The sequence below is a fragment of the Euprymna scolopes genome, chromosome 28 (genome assembly GCF_053919585.1).
Source record: "Euprymna scolopes isolate OS-2025 chromosome 28, ASM5391958v1, whole genome shotgun sequence".
NCBI lineage: Eukaryota > Metazoa > Mollusca > Cephalopoda > Sepiida > Sepiolidae > Euprymna > Euprymna scolopes.
In genome coordinates, this window is record NC_136509.1 from 18,830,672 (window position 1) to 18,858,152 (window position 27,481).

Here is a 27,481-nt window from a genome sequence, read left to right on the forward strand (position 1 = left end):
CATCTGGTACTGTTCGGGCCCATCGTTGCTTAACTGTTGATTTGTTGAGAACTATGGTGTTAATGCGATTATATTGTACAACATGCAGAAATTTAAATGTAATGTGAAAAAATATCATGTGCCTTGTCAGGTTGAAGTAAAAAAATAAAAAAATAAAAATAAATAAAGTGAAAGAAACTTACCCGTCCTTCCAAAATAGCCCGTTTCCGTTTGTGAATTTTCTTATATTCTCCGAAGTCTCTTTCATCCAGAACCTTAAAATAATTATGAAAAATTTTTTTCCAAAGTTGAATGAAAAAATATTAAAAAAATTTAAAGCAAAGAAACATTTCACAGACAGGTTCGACAGTTAGAGTAAATAATACATTGCTCTAACTTTTCGAATGGGGAGGAGGACATATGGCTGATTTTTGCAAAGCAAAAATTTTAAAATAAATTGACCAAAAAAATGGATTAACAGACCATTTGCGCCTAAAAAAATTAACATTTGAAAATCCTTTCGTTAATATTATTTAGTATTATTTAGTTAATTGAAAAGCATGAAATTGCTGCATTTCTGGCATAATCATATGCGGGAGGGGGTGAGGAGAGGGGGGTTCCGTCACAAATGTGCTACTGCAATTGTTTATCAAATTTATTAAGTAAATCTCAACCTTTTTTTTGTTGTTCTTTTTCAAAAAGAGAAACGTTTCGGATGCAGTGTGCATCGTCAGAAAAAAAAAAAGTAAAAATGATGGCCGACGGTGGAAAGTCAAGATGAAGAAAAAGATGTGGCATACCTAACAAAAGGACGTGTTTAATGCAGTTTTGCATTTTTAGTGAACCTGGTGCTCCAAAACCTGACTCTTTTACTTTTTTGTTTTCAGAACAAAAACAAAAAACACTTTATTAACACATTTCCATTTGAAGAAAATTTTTCCATTTGAAGAAAATTTTTCCATTTGAAAAACTTTTTCCATTTGAAGAAAATTTTTCCTGAATATTTTTTACGTTTTCCATAGAACCATGGTGGGTCAGATCAAAGACCTTAGTGGGCTGGATTACAGATCTTGGTGGGCCGGATTACAGATCTTGGTGGGCCGGATTACAGATCTTGGTGGGCTGGATTACAGATCTTGGTGGGCTGGATTACAGATCTTGGTGGGCTGGATTAAAGATCTTGGTGGGCCGGATTACAGATCTTGGTGGGCTGGATTAAAGAACTTGGTGGGCTGGATTACAGATCTTGGTGGGCTGGATTACAGATCTTGGTGGGCCGGATTACAGATCTTGGTGGGCCGGATTACAGATCTTGGTGGGCTGGATTACAGATCTTGGTGGGCTGGATTAAAGATCTTGGTGGGCCGGATTACAGATCTTGGTGGGCCGGATCTGGTCTACAGGTTGTATTTTGGAGACCTCTGCTGATTAGTTTTACAATTTTAGTGAAACTGGTGCCCCAAATTCTTTTAATCATTTTTTCTGAACAAAAAGAAAAACCACCACACGTAATTTGGTAGAGACCACAGAGGTCAAATTTGAAAAAACTTTGACCCCTATTATGACCGCTTCACATTTATTGTTTTTGGCTCAAATCAAGTTATTAAGTTAAATCCATGTCCAAGGAACCTATATCTAAAATTTCAAGTGTTTATACCCAAAATTGGCGGATGAGTTTGGTGGAGTTCTCAAAGGTCAAATCGTTGAACTTTGACCCCTTTACAGCCAAATTCCTGGCCGAAAACGGATTACAAAGATTTTCCAAAATTTCAGTACCCTGTATATCAAATTTCGAGTCTGAGACTGAAAACTGACAGAGTTATTGTGTAGGGAAATGTAGACAGACACTTTCACTTTTATATATATATATTTAAATAAGTACGAACAAAAAATCAATATGAAAAATATATAAATGTTTATATCTTTTCTGTATTTATTTCCTGTGTGTTGACGTGTAGGAATACAAAAAGTCTTTTGAAAAATAAACAATGTTTCTTTCAAAAGCACATAATTTTCGACTGAATAACTATATACTGGCAAAAACGAAAAACTGCAAGAAGAAATAACTTCATATTTAAGTGTTGAGGCGAGTAATTGAAATTGGGAATCGTAAAAATCGGAACATTTGGGGGTATCAGAATTGGAAAAATTTGTGCCCCATTTCTGATGGCAAAACGATTCTTTTAATTGTCTTTTTATTTGATTTTGTTTAAAGCAAAATCGTCCACTGCTGGTAATAATGATAAAATGATAAATATTTATTAATTTTTAACCACCAGTAAAACTAAAATCGATAGATCATCTTCTCCACTGGTGTATTTTTAAGTTTAGGAAAATTTCTCCACATGTAACACGTGTTTTTATGGTAATCGGAAAAAAAATAACTCTATAGTTAAATATTTAGAGATATATAAACAATCGAAATCGGGAAAAATATTGGAATCGCCTCATCGCTAATATATATATGTGTATATATTAATAGAAAGACACCCACAAGAGGAAAGCAGATTTCAATAAAGATTCGTTATTTCTCATAGACGTTTTACAATTTATCAAGACAATCAAGATATGTAAATATATCTTGAATTTTCTAGAGCAATGATTCGTAATCTGTCTTTAGTTAATTTCTGTTAATTTTCAGATCATTAAAATGAAATATCCAGTTCAGAAAATCGAACATTTTCGACCACTTCATTTTGGCTTTTAACTTTATATTTTGCGTTTTCATTTCTATGAACGAAGTATTAAAAATCCGACTGAATGTTGGGAAAACGTTGTAAACAAGAGGGGCTACATTATTGGTTAATTGGTTGTTCTTTTTTTTTTTTTAAATTATTTTTCTTTTTTTTATTATTAAATCTTTTTAATTTTAATAAAAAATAAAATAGTTACCAACTTAGTTACCGACACAAATATATCAAAATAATTGCAAGGACAGATTCACTATTAAGAGTAATTTGCATATCCAATATTTGTTTTCCCCAGATGTTTAAAACTTAAAAGTTAAAAATTTAAAAAAAAAGGGGGGGGGAACTTAGCTAATGGGAGTTCAAGATGGCGGATTGCTTTTAGCAATTTATAAAGAAAAATCATTATCAAAACGTTTTTTTTCCCCCTTAAATTGTTGCATTAAATCTAGCACAAGCAACTTTTTTTTAAATAAAGAAAAATATTGCCAAGCAATAATGAATATTATGTTGACTTTCTTATATATTGTACTTCAATAACATCATTAATATTTTAAATATAAAAAGGATGTTTGGCGCACGTATGGAAGCAGTACCCTCTTGTAATTTTTTATTTTAATCTTTTTTACATTTTTTTCATCAGATTATTATCGAACGGTCACTAATCTACCAGACTGTCAAAAAAAAAAAAAAAAAAAAAAAAAAGACTTCAATATTTAACATTTTTAAGGGGTGCTCCGTTTCTAATACAACGTTCTAATAAATAGATCTCCCATTTCGGAAGCAGTGACGTTTTTGGGCCAAATTTTGTGAATGTAGTCTTTTTTAGCATTTTTGACAAGGCTATACTTGCGTCGGATTTTAAATAATTATACAGAAACTAGAAAAATATTCCCCTTATGGTTGTATATTTTTACTAATATAAATAACTAATGAATATATACAACACTGCCCCCCCCAAAAAAAATAACCTCGAATAAGGAAATAATACTGGGGAGGACATTCTCATGACAACAGAATACTATGCTACCCCCTCTAAATAAAAGAACTTAATACCTAGAAAGATTTATAAAATTCCAAATACTGTCTTAATCTTGCGTGTTATTTTCAAAAGATTTCAGCCAATGTAACCTCCAACCTTCTTCTGAAGAACTTAGGAATTTTTCTATCAAACTCTGGAGTACTTTTGTCGAATAGGGTTTGCATGCTCTCATTTCGTGCGCTATGACCGGGTAAAAGTCTATAAAAAAATTCACAATTCGTGCATCCTTAATATCGTCTGTACTGATGATTGAACCTTCAACTCCAAGAGAATGTCACTTAGACTCTAACTTTTACCTAGTATATTACCTGTTATGTTGCAGGTCCTTACAGATTCCAGAATTTGGCAGAAAAACTCTCAAGTTTGACAAAAAGATTCTTGAGTTCTGACTAGAAAGATCGGTGGCAGATAAAAGGAGTAACTTCACTACGCATGACAGATGCTTGCTCCCTCAGTATACATCATCACTCATCCATCCATGGCTACAAGATTTTCAGTAGATGGAATAAAAAATCTGATGACAAGCGAGATGTCCGTCGAGAGACATTTGTGCATAGAGGGATTTAAGTGACATAAGCTTATACAACACCTATACCACTCTCTAGAATTCGACAGCCATATAAAAGGCGACAAGCAAGAGTAAGCTACTGTGTCAACTGGTTTTAGTATCAGAGTTTTACCTCTCTGAGCAACAGAAGTGGAGTGCCAGCCACTTGTTAGTACATTTATTAAAGAGACCTTTTTGCTTTATTATCTCAGAGATTTAAGAATCTTTGTATTTTATTTTTTCTTCTTCCTTTTCAATAAAATATTTTGCATCTTTAATGTGTTCTAAACACAATTTTATCTGTTTATTCAACGTTTTTAAATTTTTAACGATGCTTCCAAGAGCTTTAATATCGATTCTTATACCTTTAAACCCACACGTGTGAAAAAAACTGACAAGAGAGTTCGCTTACACTTTGTGCATTTATCAGCAACAATAACAGCAGCATGTTTTGGACATAATACAAGGATTTTATTTGCAAGGAAAAAAACAAAACAACAAAAAAAAACAAGCAGTAGAACTCTCTCACTCTCTGAATATGGACTTGTTACGGTCCGAAATTTGACCAGAAAGATTTCAACTTTAAAATAAAGAACAAGAAATTGAATTGTATTTTTCTTCTTTTCATAAAATATTTTTTGCATCTTGTATTCTAAAAACAGTTTTATCTGTTTATTTAACGTTTTTAAATCAGATTTGTTAGCTGCTTTCACCCTTGCTTGTGAAGCTCCTTTTACCTTCTATGTCATTTGACCTATATCTGAGGCTTAGGTTGCTGGGCACAAGAGGGTATTTCCCACATCGGTATTCCACACAACTAACAGGGCCCATACTCCTCAGGAGGTTTCTGTTGGAGTTACCTCACCCTTAACCTTTGGTCTAATAATCTTAATCCATAAGATAGTGACGATTCATATTTGCAGTGGTGAGCACTAGCTGTTCAATGGAGTCCCGTTGGCAAAGCAATACTCACGATGTGCAAGTGAGGTATTTGATCAGAAGGTGCACTTTTTTTTCAAGTTACCACTTATCAAGGCCTGGAGACCACTCAAGGATAAAGGTTAAGTATTAAGTAAATAGTGAGAAAAGTGAGGTGACCGTCAAGAGAGTTTTGACCTTTACTCCAGATCTGAAATGGAACACGTACATCAAATCTGTTGCCAAGATAACTGGAAAAATGGTATAATCCTTCTACCGCTCCAGTAAATATCTCACTGCTGATGCAATTCTCTATCTATATAAAAGCCAAGTACGTCCAAAGATGGAGTACTGCTGCCATATCTGGACAGGAGCTGCTAGAAGCATCTTATCCTGTCTTGACAGAGTACAAGATAGACTTCGTAGCTTAGTGGGGGATGCCCTTTTCTCTTCCTTGCAACCTCTTTCTCACAGAAGAGACATTGCGAGCCTGTCTTTGCTTTATCGTTATTTCCATGGCAAATGCTCGTCTGAGCTCCAATCTTTCACGAAAAACACTCGTCTAGTTGAAACCAGTATCAATAATTATCCCCACTCTATCTGTGCCTAAATCCAAACGTAGATTCCATGAACAAAACTTCTTTCTTAGAACTGCACGCCTGTGGAACTCTCTTCCATTTGCTTGCTTCCCAGCTGACTATAACTTGGTTGTCTTCAAGTCCAACATAAACAAATTCTTGATGAACCGCCCTCCCTTAAGTAATCCAATTTACCAAATTTCTATTACTAACGACTACTACGATATTATCCCATTAATTAATGTACACCCAATAACCTTCATCCCCGAGTGGCCTCCGGGCCTTGATAAGTGGTGACTCCTATGTAAAAAAAAAAAAAAAAAGTGACGGTTATGCATTGCGGGATTTAAGTGAAATAGGTGTGTATACTACTTTACACAATTCAACAGCCATATAAAAGGCGACAACAATGCAAGCTGCTTTGTTTGCCGGTTTTAGTCTCAGTGTTCTACCTCTCTGAGTTCTCTCCAGTAGGATTCAGTTTTTCTCCTATGAATTATAAAGTGATTATTATTTAAAAGGTAAAAAAAAAAAAAAAAAAAAAAATCAAAGCATGGTTCAACTAATGTTCAGAGTCTCACTCTTCATATCATTCTTTATGGACTAATGGTATATAAGGTCAGCTGGTACCGTTGGAAAGTCCCTACCCATCGAATCTTTATCTTACCCCCCCCCCCACCTCATCTATTGATTGTAACAGACTTCAAAACAAAACATGTTTTTAACATAAAGTTCTGAGTGCCGCAGGCCCCAGTTCTTAACTCTTGAGCCATCATCCTCATTTTTTTTTTTTCAAGTTTAATTTTTTTTTTATTTGTTTTCAAAATATCATTTTGCTTTTCATTATTGTTACAATTTTTATTCAATAAACACAGCCATTATTCACTATTCCGGCTTTCTCGCAAACACCTTTCCTCCTCCCTAACACATTCTTTCCTCTCTCTCTCTCTCACACACACTTTACGGTGTTCTTTGTAAAAATTTCATTTTTTTTTTTTTTTTTTTTTACACAGGAATCCCCACTTATCAAGGCCCGGAGGCCGCTCGAGGATAAGAGTTAATGGTTATACATTAGTCAATGTGATTTCTGATTATAATTTCTATTCTGCCAGAATTGTCAATCTTTCTATCTTCCTCTCTCCTTCTCACCTGCATTCTTTACCTGTTCAGTGACTTGGTTTGCATCAGTTAGAATCGAAACCAAAACATTAAGCGTTTCAAATCAAGTTTGTTTAGTACAAATAAGCGATAAAAATTGATTTGGGAATAAAATTATGACTTCTATATAACTTTAAAAATTATGTTCCATTCCAAGAATAATGGTAGGAGAAAGGTTAAATAAACACTATATATATATATATATATATATATATATATATATATATATATATATATATATAAAAGTGAACGTGTCTGTGTGTGTGTCTGTGAACATTTCCCTACGCAATAACTCTGTCAATTTTTAGTCTACAGACTCGAAATTTGATATACAGGGTACTGAGATTTTGGAAAATCGATGTGATCGGTTTTTGACCAGAAATTTCGCGATTAAGGGGTCAAAGTTCAACGATTTGACCTTTGAGAACTCTACCAAACTCCTCCGACAATTTTGGGTTTACGCACTTGAAATTTTATATATAGGTTCCTTGGACATGGATCTAACTTAATAACTTGATTTGAGCCCAAAACAATAAATTTTAAGGGGTCAAAGTTTTTAAAAAATTGACCTCTGCGGTCTCTTCCAAATTACTCAGACAATTTCTGGTCTAAATATTTGAAATTTTACAAAAAGGGTATTCAGAGATAGGGCAAGCTTTTTCATCAGTTTGGGTCCAAAAGTTTTAGTTACCAATATATAAATGTATGTATGTATGTCTGTTTGCATGTCTGCCTTAAACTTTCAATAGAGGCGACGGATTTTACCAAGATCAGTATCGTTTTAAAGTTCGATCTTTCATACGACAAATATCGAAAAATTGGCTAAAAACATTAATATCTTCCCCTTCAACTAGGCACTTTTCTACAGGATGGGGTCACTTTTTTCGCTGATATTTTTTAAAGTTATCCTCTCCTTTAGATTGTCAAGCCTTAATTTTAAAAAATGTCGCCTCCGGTTTGGCGGTGGTCGTAACAGTATAAACGTTAGGTTTTACCCCATTCTTTTCCTCCTTTGCAGTACCACTTTTTTTTTTTGCTCAACATACACATCCAAACACCCGGGAAACGCCGGGCTGAAACGCTAGTATATATATATATATATATATATATGAAAATAGTATTCCGACAAAATAGAGAAAGAAAAAGGAACAAACCGAGTTATGTGTTCATTAACGTTTCGTCTTTATATATTTATTCATCCAGAAGTCTCGAAATAAAAACAAAACGTTGATGAACACATAACTCTGCTTGTTCGTTTTTATTTCTCTCTCTCTCTCTCTCTATATATATATATATATATATATATATACTAGCAGGCAGCCTGGCATTACTTGATTGTAAAATATGCTTTAATATGATATTTTGATTAATGCAGATTTCGTATTTATTATTATACTAGCGAGGGGTACCCGGCGTTGCCCGGGTGTTTTTCGGGGTCTGTGAAAAAAACCCGAAAATGTGAAAAAAAAAACAGGTGCCCGTGATAAAAAAAAACGAAGCCTTCACGACGCACAGTTGGAAAATAGTATTGTGTTAAAATAAACAGGTGCGCATTTTTGATTGACGTGACGGCGATAGGTATTCAGCAGTTAGCATTTTGTGCAGGACAGTTTTGAATGAGGTGAATAAATCGGTTTGTTTGTTTTTAAAAACCCGCTCCCTGTTTATTAGGAGGAGCGAAATGAAAGCTACAGTCTGATATGACGAAGTCGACATTGAACAACCGTTACTTAGAGTCGAGTTTCGCTTTTTTTTATACCGAAAACCGAATGTAACACGTGCCAATGCGGGAAATGTCGAATAATTAACGTTTGAAAGTCAATAAAATTAAATAGACAGGCGAGCTCCGTGGGTAACTCTGAGATATTACAATTTATAGATGATATAAAAAGTTTTAAGAAGTTGTGAACCGAGCAAGCGCTTCTCTGAAAGAAGCCTTTTGTGGACATCGAGGAAAGCATACATACATACATACATACATTTTCGCTTTTATATATATAGATTATATTGGACCTAATATTAATTTATTTATTGCAGTCTATCATCCTCATCTTTCTTAGATGTTGTTTTACAATGTTTCGGCCAATTATTCCTCTGGCCTTCGTCAGGTGATAACCATGACGAGATAAGAGCTCCGAATCTCCTAACTACATTCTCAGAAATTACTGCCATCCATAGTTGTTGTCGTCGTCTCACCAGGTTTTTGGCCAACTAATCCTCTTGCCAGCTTTGGGTAGGATTGAAACCGCTATCTTCAGACAATTCTCACCTGGAACCATAGAGATTCAACGTCTCTATCCACTGCGCCACATGCCGAAACATCGTGAAAACAACATCAAAGAAAGATGAGGATAATAGTCCGCAATAAATAAATTAATAAATAATACCCATCTCAATAATGAATTCCAATTAAAATAATATATGGACATAATATACAGTAATGATTCAAAAATCTAAAAAAAAAAAATGATTTGTATCTGCTAATATAAATGAAACCATTCTTGACTATTTCTACATCCAATCAAAGTGTCTCATTTGGAGTTGGGGCCTACCTTCCAGCCTTGTGTCACATCTTGCTGTTGTGAGAAAGAAGTAAATCCAACGATGTAAAAATCCAGTAGGATCTTTTATGCTCACTCACTTATGACCTTATTAGAAAGGTATGAATTGACCCTACAGAGGTCTAATAGCAGCTAGTCTTCAACGACGGGTATTATATTTCAGCATAAAAGCGGTTTATATGCCATTTAATTTACAGAAAAAAATCTTTGTTTTTATAATGGACTTCCAGATTGTAGAAAGAGAGAGAGGGAGAAGGGGAGACAGCGGAAACAAAGATGTGAGACAAGAGAAAGTAAAGAGAGAAAAAAAGAGAAAATGGAGAGAGATAGAAAAAGGGAGGGAAAGATAAAGCAAAAAAAGAAAGAGTTAAAAAAGAAAGTGAAAAGAAAGAGAGTGCAAAGCAATTAGAGAGAGAGAGAGAGAGAGAGAGAGAGAGAGAGAGAGAGAGAGAGAGAGAAAGAACAAAATGAAAAATAGAGAGAAAACGAAATAAGGAGAAAGAGAGAGCGACATAGATAGAGAGGGGCGAAACAGAGAGGAAAAGAGGGAGGGAGCAAAAACAAAGGAAGAGAGAAAGGGAAAGAGAGGGAGTGAAACAGAGAGAGATAGGGGGAGTGAAACAGAGAGAGATAGGGGGAGTGAAACAGAGAAAGGGAAAGAAGGGGAGTGAAACAGAAACAGGGAGAGGAGCAAAACAGAGAGAGAGAGAGAGAGAGAGAGAGAGAGAGAGAGAGAGAGAGAGAGAGAGAGAGAGAGTGATAAAAAAAGGAGAGCTAAAGAGAAAAGAAATTGAAAAGGAAAAGAGAGAAAGAAAAGACAGAAAAAAAAGGAGAGACATTTAAAAGTGAAGAAGAATGAGAGAAATGGATAATTAAGAGAGAGAGAGAGAGAGAGAGAGAGAGAGAGAGAGAGAGAGCAATTTAAAGAGTTTCATTGAAGAAAACGCATAAGAAGAGGAAAGGAGTACAAAGAGAAACTTCTTCGAAATCATTAGAACCGAGTGGAACCAGTGACAAGAAGGAAGATAAATGGTAAAAGCGAGGTGGCGGGGGGGGGGGGAATAGAAAACGGGAAATGAAAAAAAAAACAAAAACAAAACAACACAAAAACATTCCCCTTTTCCCAATCCTATTGAACACATAAAGAAAGTCCCTTAATCTAGGCCAAGACGACTTTATAACACTGACAAACATGCCGGCCCTTATTTAGACAGACACTGATTCCATTATCTTTCAATAACACACAAAAGAAAAATTAATAAATACAACGATGCCTGCAATAATAACTTACACTTGGCTCTTGGAGTTGGGGAAAACTAGCAAGATTCCAATTATTATTGGCAGCGCTGAAGACAGTAGTTGGACGTAGCGCCCACTGTACAGCACACGAGACGAGTGGAGGGGTGAGGAGGGGGGGCGTTATTTCTCTTCACAATATTTTCTTTTCTTGCCGTGACAACAAATCTGTGCAGAGTTTTAGAATAATGCCATTCTCATTTCAGGAGGAAAACTCGACAAACCTCGCACTGTTTTGAATAGCTATGCAAACAAATCTGGACATTTGTGCAGTATTTTTGCATTGAGCAACAGCAAAACTGGTACCAGATTAACTGAAAGTCGAACTTAGTCCTATCTTTCCAATATTACATAGATTAAAAAAAAAAAAAAAGAAAGAAGCTGGTATCAACAAAAGATGCACAATGTAGAAACTATGCATAAATAGTGGGCTTAACCGGCTTCCTCCAAAGAAGGAAGTTCCATGGGAGTATGAAATTCACAAGCGGTCCCCAGTTGCATACATATCCTCATTAGGGAAGATAACAACGTTAGGTTTTTGTAACTCTGGCAGGGAGGTGTCGACGTCCTCCTGCATACAGCGCCTGAGATGCCCAAATTGGTCCCCCATTTTAGTAAGGACCAGACTCAATGTTGCTTAATTTCAGTGATCTGACGGGAACTGGTGGGTCAACGTGATTAAATGCATAAATCGAATAAAACGTAATAGTTAAATGAAACCAATCCTCCAATAAGAAAACGTAAAAACTGAATAATTAATTAATGAACGCCATTTTTCAAATGGAATATTAAAATTAGTTGACCTTCATGTAGTCGCTCGTATATCCATGACTGAGTATATTAAGTTCGTTTTAATAATTTTTAAATAACAAAATAGGATTTTAATATCAATGTCAGAGCAAGGAAAAAAAATCAACTTTATAGGGTGAGGATTATTTAATAGAGAACTGGTTCTATAGTAAAAAATATGAGATCTACATAAATTAAAATATACTTAAGCATATTTTACGATCGGCAAGGTTGGCTGCTCTCCTGCTCGTGTGTATATATATATATTCCAGGTTAAAATTATCCAAAAGTGAAACCATTGAATTTCAACGAGATTATTGATATTGCTTATAAGAAGAGCAGGATATTATTTTATTCAATTTAAGTAAACAAAATTACCATAAGTCACTACAATAAATCTCCTGTTTCAGTCTAAAAAAACATCGTCAGGCAACAATAAACTTCTGGTCTTACTTGAGATCAGTCCTTTAATGGAAATGAAAACCGAATATTTTTTCTGTTTGGTTCTCATTTTCATTAAAATATTTATTCTCGCCAGATGATGTCTTTTTAGACTGAAACAGTAGATTTATTGTAGTGACTTATAATAAGTTTGTTTACTTAAATTGAATAAAATAACACATATATATATATATATATATATATTCTCTCTCTCTCTCTCTCTCTATATATATATATATATATATATATATATATATATATATATTCAAGCACGTCTGATTGAACACGGCGGAGTTATTCTTTTTACCGATTTTTCTGGATATCTTTTTCATTCGCCAAGCGGTCTTTTTTACTAAAGATGACATGTTGTATAAAATGACGCCCAAACGTTGTTGTTCAGCCATCTTCTTAAGCGCTTTCTATCGGTGCATCAGATTATCATTGGTCCTTGCTAGATCACCGAAGTTGAGCAATGTTGAGCTTGGGCGGCACCAGATGGGTGACCAATTTCGAAATACCAGATGGGTGACCAATTTCGGAATACCAGATGGGTGACCAATTTCGGAATACCAGATGGGTGACCAATTTCGAAATACCAGATGGGTGACCAATTTCGAAATACCAGATGGGTGACCAATTTCGGAATATTAGGCACTGTATGTAAGTCGATACCTTCCTGCAAGAGTTGCAAAAACCTAATGTCGTCACCTCCCCAAATGGGGATATACACATGACTGAGGACTGCTTGTGAATTTCATACTCTCATGGAACTTCCTCCCTTGGAGGAAGCCAGTTAAACCTGCATTAGGGTTGGTGCCGCATTTCAGCGATTTCAGTTTAAAACAATTGGAACAATGAAAACAGAATTCTTTTTTTCAAACTTAACTCAATCCCAGATCAAAAAGCATATTTTAGCATGTATTTTGTGTTATTAAAATATATATAAAATATATAAGAAAAAGCCTTTTTTTTAAATCTCTTTTTTCACCCCAAACAAGGCACAGTGGTTGTAAGTCATAAGGGGCAGTGAGATGTCTTCATATTAAACTTGAACTTCTGCATGCCAGTACAGTTAGGAAAACGGGCAATTCCAAAGTCTAGCAGTTTGAGAGAAGAAACCATTTGAGTAGAAGGCTTTCAGGTATCTAAGGATCTCTACAGAGTGGGGTGAGATTTTGCTGCTTGTAGGGTTTGTCAGGGGGCATTTATGGCGAGGAAGCATCAGTGCTTAAGGAAACAAATATTAATTAACTCACATTCTGTATAACAATGGACAGATATTTATAATGGAGATCTGGTATTTGTGTGTCTGATGGTTCAATTCAATTTATTATTTCAATACGACATACTATCTTTCAATTTGGGGTGGACATGTGGGATAGTGTAGTACCTGTTCCATTGTCATGCTAAAATTCTCCCAAGCATTAACTCCTCCTTTATTTTTGGTAGTGGTGATAATCTAATATCTATTTTGTTGTCACGAGAAAATCATCTCAGATATTGTCTCATCATTTGTCGGGTGAGCATAACATATGTTCATTCATAATGATATTATCCTTTTAGGTATAAGCTTCTTTTTTTATTTTTTTTATTTTAGTGGAGTACTTGTTATGTGGTTATGACATCATCCTCCTAAGCATACCTCCTCCATTTTTTTTTTTTGATTAGGTACAGGGACTTAATGTAGTACCTGTTCTGTTATCTTGTAACCATCCTCTCAGGTATTACTGCTTCTTTTGTGGTGTGTGTGTGTGTGTGTGTGTGTAATATATATTATATAGTCAAGATAATATCCTTGCAAGGATTACCTCCTGCTTTGTTTTGGGGGGGGGATGGGGGATGGGTAGTGTAGTATTCATTTTATTGTCATGACACCATTCTCCCATTTATTCAGGAGAAAGTAAAATTAGTACATGGTCAGTTGTTATAGGACCTTCTTCCCATGCATTACCCTCTTCTTTGGGGGAAGTCAGTAGAGTATATGTTTGTTAGTCATCTTTACAAGCAAAAGTTTGTGACCAGGTTGCGTGGCATATTTTTGATAGTAAAGTTATTGGAGTGATCATGCCGTTGGGGAATTTGTGCAGTTCTTTTGTGGCTTAATCTGGGATGACTTCTGTCTGTTCTTGTGAAATCATAAAAAAATGCAAGAAAAATAAAGAATTGTGTGAACAAAGTTTGTTTGCCGAAGGATAACAAATATATTGAATGTAAACAAGATAAATAAATGCCTGCAGAAGCGAGGAAATGATAAACATTTTTTCATTTCCATGTATGATAAACAATATTTATAGATATATACTAGCAGGGAGATCCGAGCCAGGATAAGTAAAATGAATTCCCAAACGGAACTGTGTTATTTGGATTCACTGAATTGCTGTTTTCATCTTGATTGTTATTTTCACAACGTTTTAGGCGATGTAACCTCTGACCTTCTCCAGGTGTATCCTGTCAAACTCTGGAATCTTTCTGTCAAACTCGGGAACCTTTCCGACAAACTCGGGAATCTTTCCGACAAACTCGGGAATCTTCCTGTCAAACTCGGGAATCTTTCTGTCGAACTCGGGAATCTTTCTGTTGAACTCAAAAAAATTTCTGTCAAACTCAAAAAACTTTCTATTGAACTCAAGAATCTTCCTGTCAAACTCGGGAATCTTTCTGTCGAACTCGGGAATCTTTCTGTCGAACTCGGGAATCTTTCTGTTGAACTCAAAAAAATTTCCGTCAAACTCAAAAAACTTTCTATTGAACTCAAGAATCTTTCTGTCAAACTCGGGAATCTGCACAGAATTTTGAATGGGAACCCTTTATTTAATGCACATGCTCCCATTCCATCAGCTATCACAAGATTTTGAACGTAATCCTTTATTTAGTCCACAAGAGTAGCATGCTCTTCTTCCATCAGCCATGACCGAGCAGACGTTTCAATTAATTTGTAATCGCATTTTGAGTATCGATATTTACTAGAAACAGTGTAACTTACAACAGAATTTTACAAAGTACTTTATACGTTATGCCATGGATCCTTGTTGACAATTCACAATAGAGTTGTCGCAAGGACCTGTAGCACAGTAGATAAAGTGATGCTCTTGGTGCATTTTAGGATAGAAAAGAGAGAGAGAGAGAGAGAGAGAGAGAGAATAAGAATAACAAAAAAAGACTAAAAATAAATAAAGAATCCTAATTTAGAGAGGAAGATAAATAAATGTGCATTGTTTTTTTTTTTATTTCTCATTGTATTGTATTATTTCAGGATTTCCCAACGGGTCTATACCATCTACAGGGGGGGGGGCCTTATGAGATTTCAGATGGGTGATGGCCAAATTTATCGCATAGGGGGTTCCCTGAGATCCTTTAGTAGGGCGGTGAAAGACTGAGAGCTTCTAGTAACATTACTAGGTTTTCTCAACCCGTTTTCATTGGGATTCACATTTCATGTTGAAATTGGTTGCATCACACTTATTTTTAATTGGAAAAAATTAATCACAGAATCTCACACTCTGTAATGTTGACAAAGCTATATGAATATTCAATTATTTTTTTTTCACTTTAATTATGTACTACCTCTAGTAACTTTATTATATAAGGATGCATGTAGGGAGGGGGGTGGGCGATAGTAGGTATCCGAGTGTTCTAAGGTATCGTTCGCCAAAAAGCGTTCAGAAACCCTGAAGATGACCTTTGATTTTAAGACACCTTTTGAATAAGATCAATATAGCTAAAAAAAAAAAATCATTCTAATCAAATTTCAAATTTCTATGTCGAATAGCTTAAAAGTACTTGGAGAACAGACAGACATTTCTTATGTCATTATATATAGTTTCAGATCCGACTAAACGTCAATCAAATTGCAGAAACAGAAGGAACCCTGAAAAAAAAAAAAAAAAAAAAAAAAAAAAAATCAAAATGTCGCAAAGTTTAAACTCACGATTTCTGCTTCACTTTTGGCCACTGTAACTTCTACTAAAATCTTCGTCACCTCTTTTTCGTCAACTTCATGGAGTTTCAGTTTTGCATCTGAACAGAAAAGGAAATAAGGAACCTTTGGTTTCAAGTTCTTCAAATATCTAAATGCTAAACATAATTTTCAAATGGCCCAAATTTATATACGATAGAGTTCTTTAATTAACCTATAAAATAATATGTAAGTTTCTTATAAATAAGACACCAAATAATTTCTTTGTAAAGTCTATATTATATACTAGCAGGACCCGTGGAAATTCCGCAAGGGGTTCATTCATATGTAATATATTAATGTTGGCATTCTGTAAATGTTCAGCATAAATGGAGACTCTCTGATATTTTCTTTGTTAAAACTGTAAAAGTATTTATCTAAGCTAGCAGGGAGCCCGGTCATAAAGTACGCTTCCCCTCTATCCAGGCCAGGGGTTTTGGGAAAATATCAGATATTTTGTAATTCATATGCAAACCTAGGAAAACAAATGACCATGATTGAAATATTGGTAAAGGTGCAGTATCTTTCTACCCACAAAAAACGCTTTAAAATTAACACTATTATAAGTTTTCGACAGTGCTGAAAACGAAAACAGTTAAATCCCAGGAAACGAGTAATTTCAATATGAAGAAATTATAGTTTTAAAAAGTGGGGGATCACTTTTCTATATTAATTTAACGTAAAATGAACACCCACTTTATAACCAAAGTAGCTAGAGGATACTCTCAGGTATAAGTCACTTTTTAGCATAGTAAACAGAGCTTACTTTCCTTGCAGCAACCTTGGCAATTGCCTCAATGTATTTGTTCTAATTCATGTTGTCCGTAAACGTTAACGGTAGGAACTACTTTCAGGCAGTGTATCATTAGCCATGGCAATCAGTGGTTGAAAAGGTTTCTTGTAATTATTAAAAGTGTACTTAACAAGTACACCTTTCCATTGTTTCAGATGAGTGCCGAATCAGCATACAGTATCTCTTTCAGACAACCCATACGAAACCCCTTTAACAAGGCTCCTAAAGAACTTCTTTTTTTTTTTAATGGAAATCGCTCCAGACAAGGTATGGAGCCATTTGATGATAGAAGCTAAAAATATACGTCAAAACCAGAAAATAACCAATGATAAGTATTAAATGGATAGATTCCAACCCAGAAAACAGCAATTCTTCTTTTTTAGAAACACTGCTAATGAAATGAAAAATAAGAGACTCAGTGCAGTAATCTCACTTTAACAAGAACCTCAAACACTGTAAAAGCAGTGGTCGAGTGTTTATTTAATGGACATTTGTTGAGGTCATTTGCGAACACCGATCCCATGGGCCGATGAGTAGAACCGCCGACTATCAACACGATAGTTGTAGGTTCAATCCCCAGCTAGGCAAAGGTGCTAGTCTAGCCGCACTGATAAGTTGTGATACAATGAAATATTACTGAATGTGGATGACTATATATATATATATATATATATATATATATATATATATACACACACACACACACACACACATTATATAAACACGGCATAATATATATATATATATACACACACACATATATAAACATGGCATAATATATATATATACACACACACATATTATATGAACATGGCATAATATATATATATATATATATATGGAGAATGATCAAATTAAATATTTGTATTGCAATACTTCGGGGAAAACCTTCCCTTCGTCAGACATGTTCGCCTTTCAAATGTGCATATTGAGGCTATCTGAAAGTCAAACACATTTCTGATGAAGGAAAAATTTTCTGAAATATTACAATACAGATTTCTCATCTGACCATGCTGACGCAAGTAAGAACCCAAGGTAAGCATAACATATAATACATATATGTTGTATCAATAAAAGCAAGTTTGCATAGCTATTCCACTGTTATATGTTAATCTGCTTTATGTCTGTTTGTTAAACCTCTGCATTGTTTTACATTCTATGAATTTAATTTTCTTTATATACACACTAGACAATGCTTCAAACTACATTACCTTTTTGTTTAAAAAGATACTTACTGATAAAGGCTTCGACAGCTTGAACAAGTTTTATATCAAACTGAGTGACAAAAGTGATTGCTTTGCCACCTCGACCTGAAATATAAAATATATAGATAAATATATAGATTAATATATACACTGTGTGTATTTAGGCAGAATTTTTCTTAATTTAAGCAAACATTGTTAAAAATAATAGAAAACTGTTTAATTATAACTGAACTGAACAATATGCTCCTCTTAGCTTTCTGTTTTATATATTGTTCATCAACGCTCTGTTCCTCATCTAGCATCAATTGAAATGGATGGCTTTCGTCTTGGGGAGGCTTCATGTTTTGACAAGCTCCTGGGTTTGACCTTTACTCTTGATCTGAAATGGAACACGTACATCAAATCTGTTGCCAGGGACGCTGGGAAAATGGTAGGATCCTTCTACCGCTCCAGAAGATATCTCACTACTGATGCAATTCTCTATCTCTATAAAAGCCAAGTACGTCCAAAGATGGAGTACTGCTGCCACATCTGGGCTGGAGCTTCAAAAAACAGCCTATCCTGCCTTGACAAAGTACAAAATAGACTTCGTGGCTTAGTGGGGGATGCTCTCTTCTCTTCCCTGCAACCTCTCTCTCACAGAAGAGACGTTGCAAGCTTGTCTTTGTTTTATCGTTATTTCCATGGCAAATGCTCGTCTGAGCTCCAATCTCTGCGCCCCCCCTCGCCAATCCTTCATGATAAACACCCGTCTAGCTAAAACCACTGTCAGTAATTTCCCCCACACTTTATCTGTGCCCAAATCAAAACATAGCTTTTTTCTGAGAAGTGCACGCCTGTGGAATTCTCTTCTGTTTGCCTGTTTCCCACCTGACTACAACTTGGACGTCTTCAAGTCCAACATAAACAAATTCCTGATTAATTGTCCCCTTAAGTAAGACGCTTTATCAAATCTCCAATACCAACTATTACTACGATATTATCCCATCGATTATTGTACACAAAATAACCCTTATCCGCGAGTGGCTTACGGGCCTTTGTAAGTGGTGATCCCCATGTAAAAAATAGCCATGTTTGTTAGATATAAAAAGATGTAAAAAAAAAAAAAAATTGTATTTCAGCCTTTAGCAATTCGTCAATCTGCATTTGATTATGGCGCTATGACCAGTTCATTCAAACAGACATTTTGGCTAAGGCTGGTCAGTTACCTACCATCAAAGACACCATAAAGCATGCAGAAGCATTTGAAACAGCTCGCAGAGATCAGTCTCAGCTCAGTCAGTCATCTGGTGTCAATGCTGTCAGACTTGTCTCCAATTTTTGTTGAAACCGACCATACCCCCACTTCCGATCACAACAGTTCTGTCAAGAATATGGTAGCACTGTTCATGGTATTGTTAGCTGCCTTCCTCGCCATTCTCATTGTCCTTCTTTGAACCAAACCTTACTGCATGCCAAAGACCAAAGCACTCCAGCAGCGTCTGCAAATGCAAACCCCCAACAAATGCCTGAGAGCAATAGTTTAATAGCCCACGTCCAACTTGACGAAAAGACTTATCTATAGACTGCTCCATCTGTCCTCTGCAAAATCGAAGTGTTAGTTTAGCCATATTAAATGGGGCTGCAACCTGCTATCTTGGACATTTTTCCTGGTGATGGAGCAAATATCTGCTTGGCAAGATCTAAGCAGCTGAGGTAGTTAAGACTGAATGACTCTCTGTTGCTTCAAAATAGTATTAGCAGTTGATGGGGCCACTCTCACATGCAAAGGTTGGATCAATGCCGAGTTCAACGTTGAGGGTTGTCTCACTACACAGCCTCTCTTCTTCTTTGACAAAGTTGATCGCCTCTACTTCAGCAGGGAAAGATGCTAAAGAGTTGACATACTGCCAAGTAGTTATCTTCATCCAATGCATTCATCTCCTATTGCTCAAGCAGCTTAGCTAGCTCGTCTCCTGCCACCAGCTAAACCAGCATGCCTACCATTTGCACCAATTCCGGAAAATGTGGGTAGACTTGAGAAATTCATTCTCCAACAGTTCTCGAATAGTGCTTTCAGCAATTCAATCCCTTTTCCAGTTTTGTCAAGACCAGTAGCAAGAATTTACTTGAAGCCAGATGCAGTCCAATATTCACGACATACAGTGCTAATTGGAATGCCAGTCACTTCTCTCCCAATTTTCGAATTAATAATCATGTCCATATACATTTTATTTTCTTTTGACGGGTTGAAAAGTGCTATTTTTTCTGAGGAGTAAAGGGCAATATAGATTCATTGATTGATATAATAATTAAATGAATGATTTTGTGCTACGAAACAGGTGCTGTCAAGAATTGTGAATGTTAGCATACTTAAAGCAATAAATTGTAAGATGGTCAACGTCATGTAACTTGGAATATAAACTTTTGTCATTTATTTGTAATATGCTCTGTAATTACATTGAGCTTCATTAATTATGGATTGGTATGAATAAAAGGTGAAATATAAGTGAAAAAACATTTCTCTCTCTCTCTCTCTCTCTATATATATATATATATATATATATATATATATATACCAAAAAGATAGACAGAGAGAAAAGGAAATAAAGAAATTAGTCTTTGAAGATTGAATACCCTACAAAACATCAAATGATTATTAAAAAAAAGGTTATTAATGCTCATTATGAATGATTTCGGTGAAACTTTAAGGGGATTAAGTGAAATATGCATCCTTGCAGTCGTTATTGCTTGGGCAATTAACATGATCAAAAAATTTCACAAGTAAATCTATAACATGAAAACGATTTAATGCCTCATTAATATCAGTTAGATTTCTTTTAAAACAAGAATTAATAGTCACGGATATGTATCGTCATGTTTTAAAAACAATCATTATTTCCTTATTTCTACTTTTCTTCATCCCATATCAAGCCTATTGGCATCGAAAACCAAAGGGGCCTACGTGATAGATGCTGAAGGAAAATTAATTGCAGAGTTGGACATTAAGATGTTTATTCACATTACATTTAAATTTCTGCTTGTCAGTACGATGAAGTAACAGAGAGTGAATTCCTAAAGTGTTTTGAGTAAATAAACAGTCAAAACAGAACATATTCTGACATCTAGGGATTTCTGCAGTGAAGGGCTAGATTTTTGCTACTAGTTGAATGCATCGGAGATATTTAAAGTGGAGTAATTGAAGCACATTCCAAGAAAGAACTTATAAAGTAAGCACAAGGATGCAACACTGTGTCGATGTGACAGAAACCAAAGCTTGACAGACAGTGTGAGACATTTTTCTCTGTTGGCTGAGCTAGGGTCTGTATGGTCCTGTGTACTTCTAAGAGGTCCACCTTCCTACGCTTTGCCTTCTCACCCTTTTGAGAAAGGCTAATTTATTACTAATTACCTGAGGTGCTCCTACTGAGGGATGCAACCCAGGCATTTTCTGAAGGCTAGAGTACTCTTTTTTTTTTCAAATCCAACGATCTGTGCTTGCTGCGGATAGCTTTGCACCATGGGAGAGAGATCGATACAACATGTTTTTGTACCATATTAGACAAATAAACATGAACTAGACTACACGTGACCTGTTGGGTCACAGCCATTATCACTGTTTGTTCCATTTTGAATTTTATCTCAAAAATTCAGTAGAATGGTTAAATTTTTGGAACCGTTGATGAAAAAAAGAAAAAAAAAAATCATTATGAATGTCAGTTTCTTCCGAGAAAATCTGTTGAAGTGAATATATTCTGCATACACAGAAAAAATATACAGGCATACACATTACTATATATCTTTATTTTCTTTTATGGAAATCGCTCTAGACAAGGCATGGAGCCACTTGATGTAACGAGCTAAAAAACAACCCTATGGGCTTATAAACTTGTCAACGATAAGTTTTAGATAGAATAGATTCTGGCCCAGAAAACAGCAATTCTTCCCTCTTTGTCAAAAACATCGCTCATGGAATGTGAGGACTAAAGGACAAAATAAGGGAAGCAAGAGTTAAGCGGCTGCTGAAAGTAAACCTAAGATGCATATGTATATACATCAATACCTTTGTTCAGTCTCAAGAGACAATGGATATCACCTGTAAGGGTAGATGCGTGTGTAATTGTGAGGCAAGGGTTGCACAATCTCCAACAACATTTCTCCTGAATCAGCACTGTTTGAGTGTACTAGAAAGGAGAGGCCCAAGACTGACTAGAAACAATGCAGAGATAAGCAGAGAGCACATACAAAACCTGAAATTCCCAAATGGTTACCCATTTTACTACTGACCAGGCTCAATGTTGCTTAACTTCAGAGATCTAACGGAACCTGATGTGTCAATGTGATTATATATATATATATATATATATATATATATATATAGTAATTTATAAAATATATATGGCGATTAAGCTACACTGAATATTCGGTGTTTCATCCACTCTAGGATTCCTCAGGCTTATGCACGAATTCTGTGGATATTTATCGTTTTTATATGGTCCTCTTCTATTGAGGACTTAGTTAGCCAATCAGCTTTCTAGTATCCACCGCGCTCCTTCCTATCAGCCAATAGACATGCATTTTATCGAACAAAGGATCTGTTTTAAAACTAGGTTAGTGGTTTAAGGCAGACATTTTTTTTTTGTTAGTTTATATATAAATATACATATGTGTACATACATATATGATATGCACATCAAACATACACACATATGTATATATATGTGCATTTGTTCATTAAATGTTTATCTCAATAAATTGATCGTATCGTGCATTGAGTGGATATTTATGTCAGGAGATTTTCAGAAGCAATTCCAGCCTCACTCATTGTACAAAAAGACACTTGAAAACACAGAATAAATGTAAGAAGTGGCCGATTCACAGTCATGGCAATTTCTTTTGGTATTGCAAGGTTTGTTAGAGATGAACATGCTGGTTTAAATCATGAATCAGCTAGCATACTATAAATATTAGTGTTGGGACAATTAATCGGAATAAAAAAAAAAAAATCGGAGTTTTTTGGGGTATTGGAATTGCTATCTGAATCGGAAAAATTTGAGCCTATTTTCCAATGCTAAAACCGATTCCTTAAATTACCTTTTTTATTTGATTTTGGTCTAAAAAACATCTTCCACTGCTTGTAGTAATAATAGAATAATATTTATTGATTTAAACTTCCAGTAAGACTAAACCACCCCTTCACAAGTGTGTTTTTACGTTTGAGAAAATATAGGGACATTTAACACGTGTTTTTGCAGTAATCGGGACAAAATAACACTTTTATCGTTAAATATTTAGAGATTTTTAAAGAATCGGAATCAGTAATTGTATCGGAATCGTCTCATAATTAATATATATATCAGGGTAGGGTTTTTTTTATCTGTGTTAGAAACATTAACTAAATTTGAATTTTAAAATGAAATACGTTTGAAGCGAAATTACAAAGCAAAAATAAACAAGTAATACTTGTTTATATATATATATATATATATATATATATATATATATAATATAAAGCTGAACATCTGTGTGTGTGCCTGGTCACGAATAGGCTCCTATATGGTTGACTATTATAGAAAACTGATCACATATAATAATAGAAGATGTATCGAGACACATTTGTTTTTTATATAGATGTATATAATAATACTTTGATAAGTATGTTTTAACTTAAATAAGAATGGTATAATAAAATTGTGGGGTCTGTGTTTGCGCCTGGCCTCCATAGAATGGAAATAGGCACAAACTTTAATAAAGACATTTCATATCTATCTGTGTAAGTATACTTTGATAATTATGTTTCAGTTTGAAGAAATATGATATAATAAAATTATGGGATGTTCGTTCGCGCCTGACCTCCATAGAATGGAAATATGTCACAAAGTTTAACAAGGTTTTTTAATATAGATCCACAGAATATTTTGATAAGTGTTTCAGTGTGAACAGGTATGGTATAATAAATTATGGGTTTTATCTATTTTATTTTTACTTTCATCATATTTTGCTTTGTTTCTGATACCCCCAAATTCGAAGCTATCTCTTTATAATCCTTCCTTTTCATAACCTATCATACTTTCATAAATCAAAGTCCATTTTCTTTAGGCTATTTTTGAACCCAGTCAACGATGGGTACTTTTGCTAGTATATATATATATATATATATATATATATATATATATATATATATATATATATATATATATGAGTTCTTTTCCTCACAATGATGTTAAATTGAAGAAAAAGTGAATGGAAAGTCTGCGTGATGTTATTTGCAGTGTTGTTTTTGTAATGCCGGAATATATATATATATATATATATATATATATATATATATATATATAGAGAGAGAGAGAGAGAGAGAGAGAGAGAAAGAGAGAGAGAGAGAAAGAGAGAAAGAGAGAGAGAATAAATGACAAAAAAACTATATTCCAAAATTCATGATGCTGACCATCTTATAATTTATTCCTTTAATTCAGTTGAATAAATTATAAGATGGTCAACATCATGAATATAGTTTTTTGTCATTTATTCTCTATATTGCTCTGTAATTACATTGAGGTTCTTAAATAAGGATTGGTATATAAGAAAATATATTCCTACAGAAATATATATATATATATGAAAATATGTTTTCACTGTGATAAAAGTGTTGTTTAAGTGCAAATTCAAAATGTACTTTTAGCAAACCAATTCAACGCGAATTAAAAAAAAATAAACAAACATTTATATAAAATAAAATACGCATTATATACGTTTGAAGCCAAAACAATGCATTATTACAAAATAAACAGACATTTATTTTGTTTGAAATTTATATTGAAATTCATAAATACATTTCGAAGATATACTTCATCTTCAGTATGTTTTTCTTTCTTTTTTTTTACCATGTTGTTGGTGGGGCAGAGAATAAGCAATTCCGTTTGTTGTTTATACGGTGGTATTTTAAATCTCAGGACGGTACGTTTGGTCACGCGGAATTCACGTTAAGATTTTTCAATATAAATTTCAAACAAGATAAATGTCTGTTTATTTTGTAATAATGCGTTGTTTTGGCTTCAAACGTATATAATACGTATTCATTTTATTCAAACTCAACCAGCGCTTCTAAGGAACAAAAAACTAAATATTTATATGCTTATAAATTGAACTTTTCGATGTAATCACGTCTTCGTCAGGATAGACACGTTTTTTTTGTTTGTTTTTTTTGCATCCTTTTTATACCTCGTGGCATAACGCCACTAAGAAAAAACAAGACCCGTTTAGTGTTATCAAGTTGATTTGGAAATGTCTAAGTTGGGAGATCTGCGTGGAAGTTCTCTGAAGATATGTTTTATCCGCAATAAACGCATTAAGTGCAAATTCAGTGCAGATTTTTATTCAAATAATATATAACCCAATTAAAGTCATTTGAAAGAAGGTAGTCGGAATGTGGGACGTCCGTTCCTCGAATATAAAGACAAACTGAAAGACAATCTTAAACTTGACCAAAATATAAAGTAATTGCGAAATATAATGCAAGAATACAACCATCTAAATATCATAACCATAGTATAACCTAGAAAATTAAGAAAAAATGTACGTGGTGGAACGATATGATTCCATTTCCATTTGATGACAACTGGTTTATATATGGATATATATATATATATATATATATATTTGTAGCTTAATTGAATATTGAAATGCTTATATCTTTCGTTCTATGGGACGAAACTACATGAAAATTTGCAGGCTTTTTAAGATTATAATATTATTCTATGGTAAAAAATTTTATGACAATTCGTAAAAAAGAATTTATATTTTAAAACCAATAAAATATGCCCAAATTTGCCTACATTTATATATATATACTGTCCTAGCAGGCTAGCTTTAGTTTTGCTGCTTTGGGATGAATTCTTGTTTTTTTTTTGTTTTTTTTTGCTTGATTGTCTTCCCTGTGGCCTTGCCAGGCCACTAATATATAGCATTAAATGATAAAATCGTTGTCCTAGAAAAGACGATATACATCCATTTCTATTTGATAAAAACCGATTTCCTTTTTTTGTTGCAGACCATCTACTAGTTGACTAGTTGTGTACAAATCCTAAGAGCGATAGGAGCCTTCTATCATGTCTGAAAGTGACACAATGTTCAATGAGTGAGATTGGAGATGCGCCACTGTACAACTCATGCTCTTGACTGATTCAAGTTATGCCAGTACCTTCAAAATGCAAATCCGGATAACAGGAACATACCCAGGGTAATAAAAACAAAGTTTCCGGCCACGGTTATGCTCTTTGGTGTGTTTTCAAGTGAGGGTCACATTATGCCACCTCACATCTTTGAGGTCGGCTTGAAAGTCAACACCAAAGTGTACCTGAATGTGCTGAAGAGTGCGGTGATCCCCTGGTACAATCAAGTGTCCGCTGACGGACTTTTGGTGCGGCATCAGGACTTGGTGCTGGCCCACAAGTCCAAAGAGAGCCAGGCTTGGCTTCAGGAATGCCACAGCTTTGTACCCTTTTCTCACTGGCCCTTCTTTCTGAACTGGACCTGCTGGGCTACTTCGTTTGGTCATACATCAAGAATATCATCAACATGACCTCCCACAACACCAAAGTCAGCCTGATCGCCGCTATCTGCCAAATATTCACTGAGTTCCCACCGGCACTTGTTGAAAAGGCATACTCCCAGTTCTGAATTCATATTGAGGTGGTTGAAGCTAAAGGCGACTACATTGAATAGATGTCAGCTCTACCACATAATCAAGATTCCTGAATAGATAGTTTCAATAAAAGTTTTAAAATAAAGCTGTAGTGTTTTTTCTTTAGGGAGAAAATTTTATCGTTCCATCCTATATATTAATATAATTATCCACGGACACATGTTTCATCGTTAAATCCAGCTTTTATACATATCCTTTCGTATAAGGGGGGAAAAAATAAACACGCACAAAAAAAAAAAACCCCAAAAAACACAAACAACTTTTAAGTCTAATCTTTTTCCATGAAAGTAAACACAAGATAAACAAAATAAAAATTGAATTAAAAACAAAATGGTGGACGAAGAGGAAAACAGATTAGGAAAACAAGATTTGAAAACGAAATGTAAAAAAAAAAAAAAAAAAAGTTGTAAAATAATTCGAAATAATATTTTGCCTCGGAAAGAAGATCAGATGTAGAAATTCTAATTTAGTTTCATCATTTTTTTTTTTTTTTTTTTTTAATGCAATTTGAAACAGATTTTGAGAATCTAGATTTTTTTTTTAAAAGAAACAAAATAAAACAGAAATAAAACTATTTATACAGTTGTTTCATATCGACGCATTCATGTTCTTCAAGTGTCACGGTACAATCTGTCTTGTTTTATGTCTCGACAGTTTGGACAAAACAGTAAGAAACTTTTGAGTGAACATGCACAATGATGTTAAGAATTGCGGCCAACCAAGAACCCCTAGATCAGTCATTCTTAACCTTTTTTCCATCATTGACCTTTATGTATTTCTCCATCTATCCCCGACTCCCATACAAAAAATTCATAAAGACCCAGAAAAATCAAGACGGTCAAAAAGATCTGT

The 27,481-nt window shown here is 34.5% G+C and overlaps 1 protein-coding gene across 1 annotated transcript in view; it reads right to left on the minus strand.

The window, feature by feature from the left end:
* Positions 1-27,481, minus strand: part of LOC145249496 (putative ATP-dependent RNA helicase DDX49) — a 619,310-nt gene that overhangs the window by 26,882 nt on the left and 564,947 nt on the right. The window contains exons 9-11 of the mRNA XM_080111104.1: positions 17,980-18,054; positions 15,925-16,013; positions 183-254 (exon numbers count right to left, since the gene is read on the minus strand). Coding sequence (XP_079967230.1) covers positions 183-254; positions 15,925-16,013; positions 17,980-18,054 — 236 coding nt within the window. The remainder of the gene's footprint in view (positions 1-182; positions 255-15,924; positions 16,014-17,979; positions 18,055-27,481) is intronic.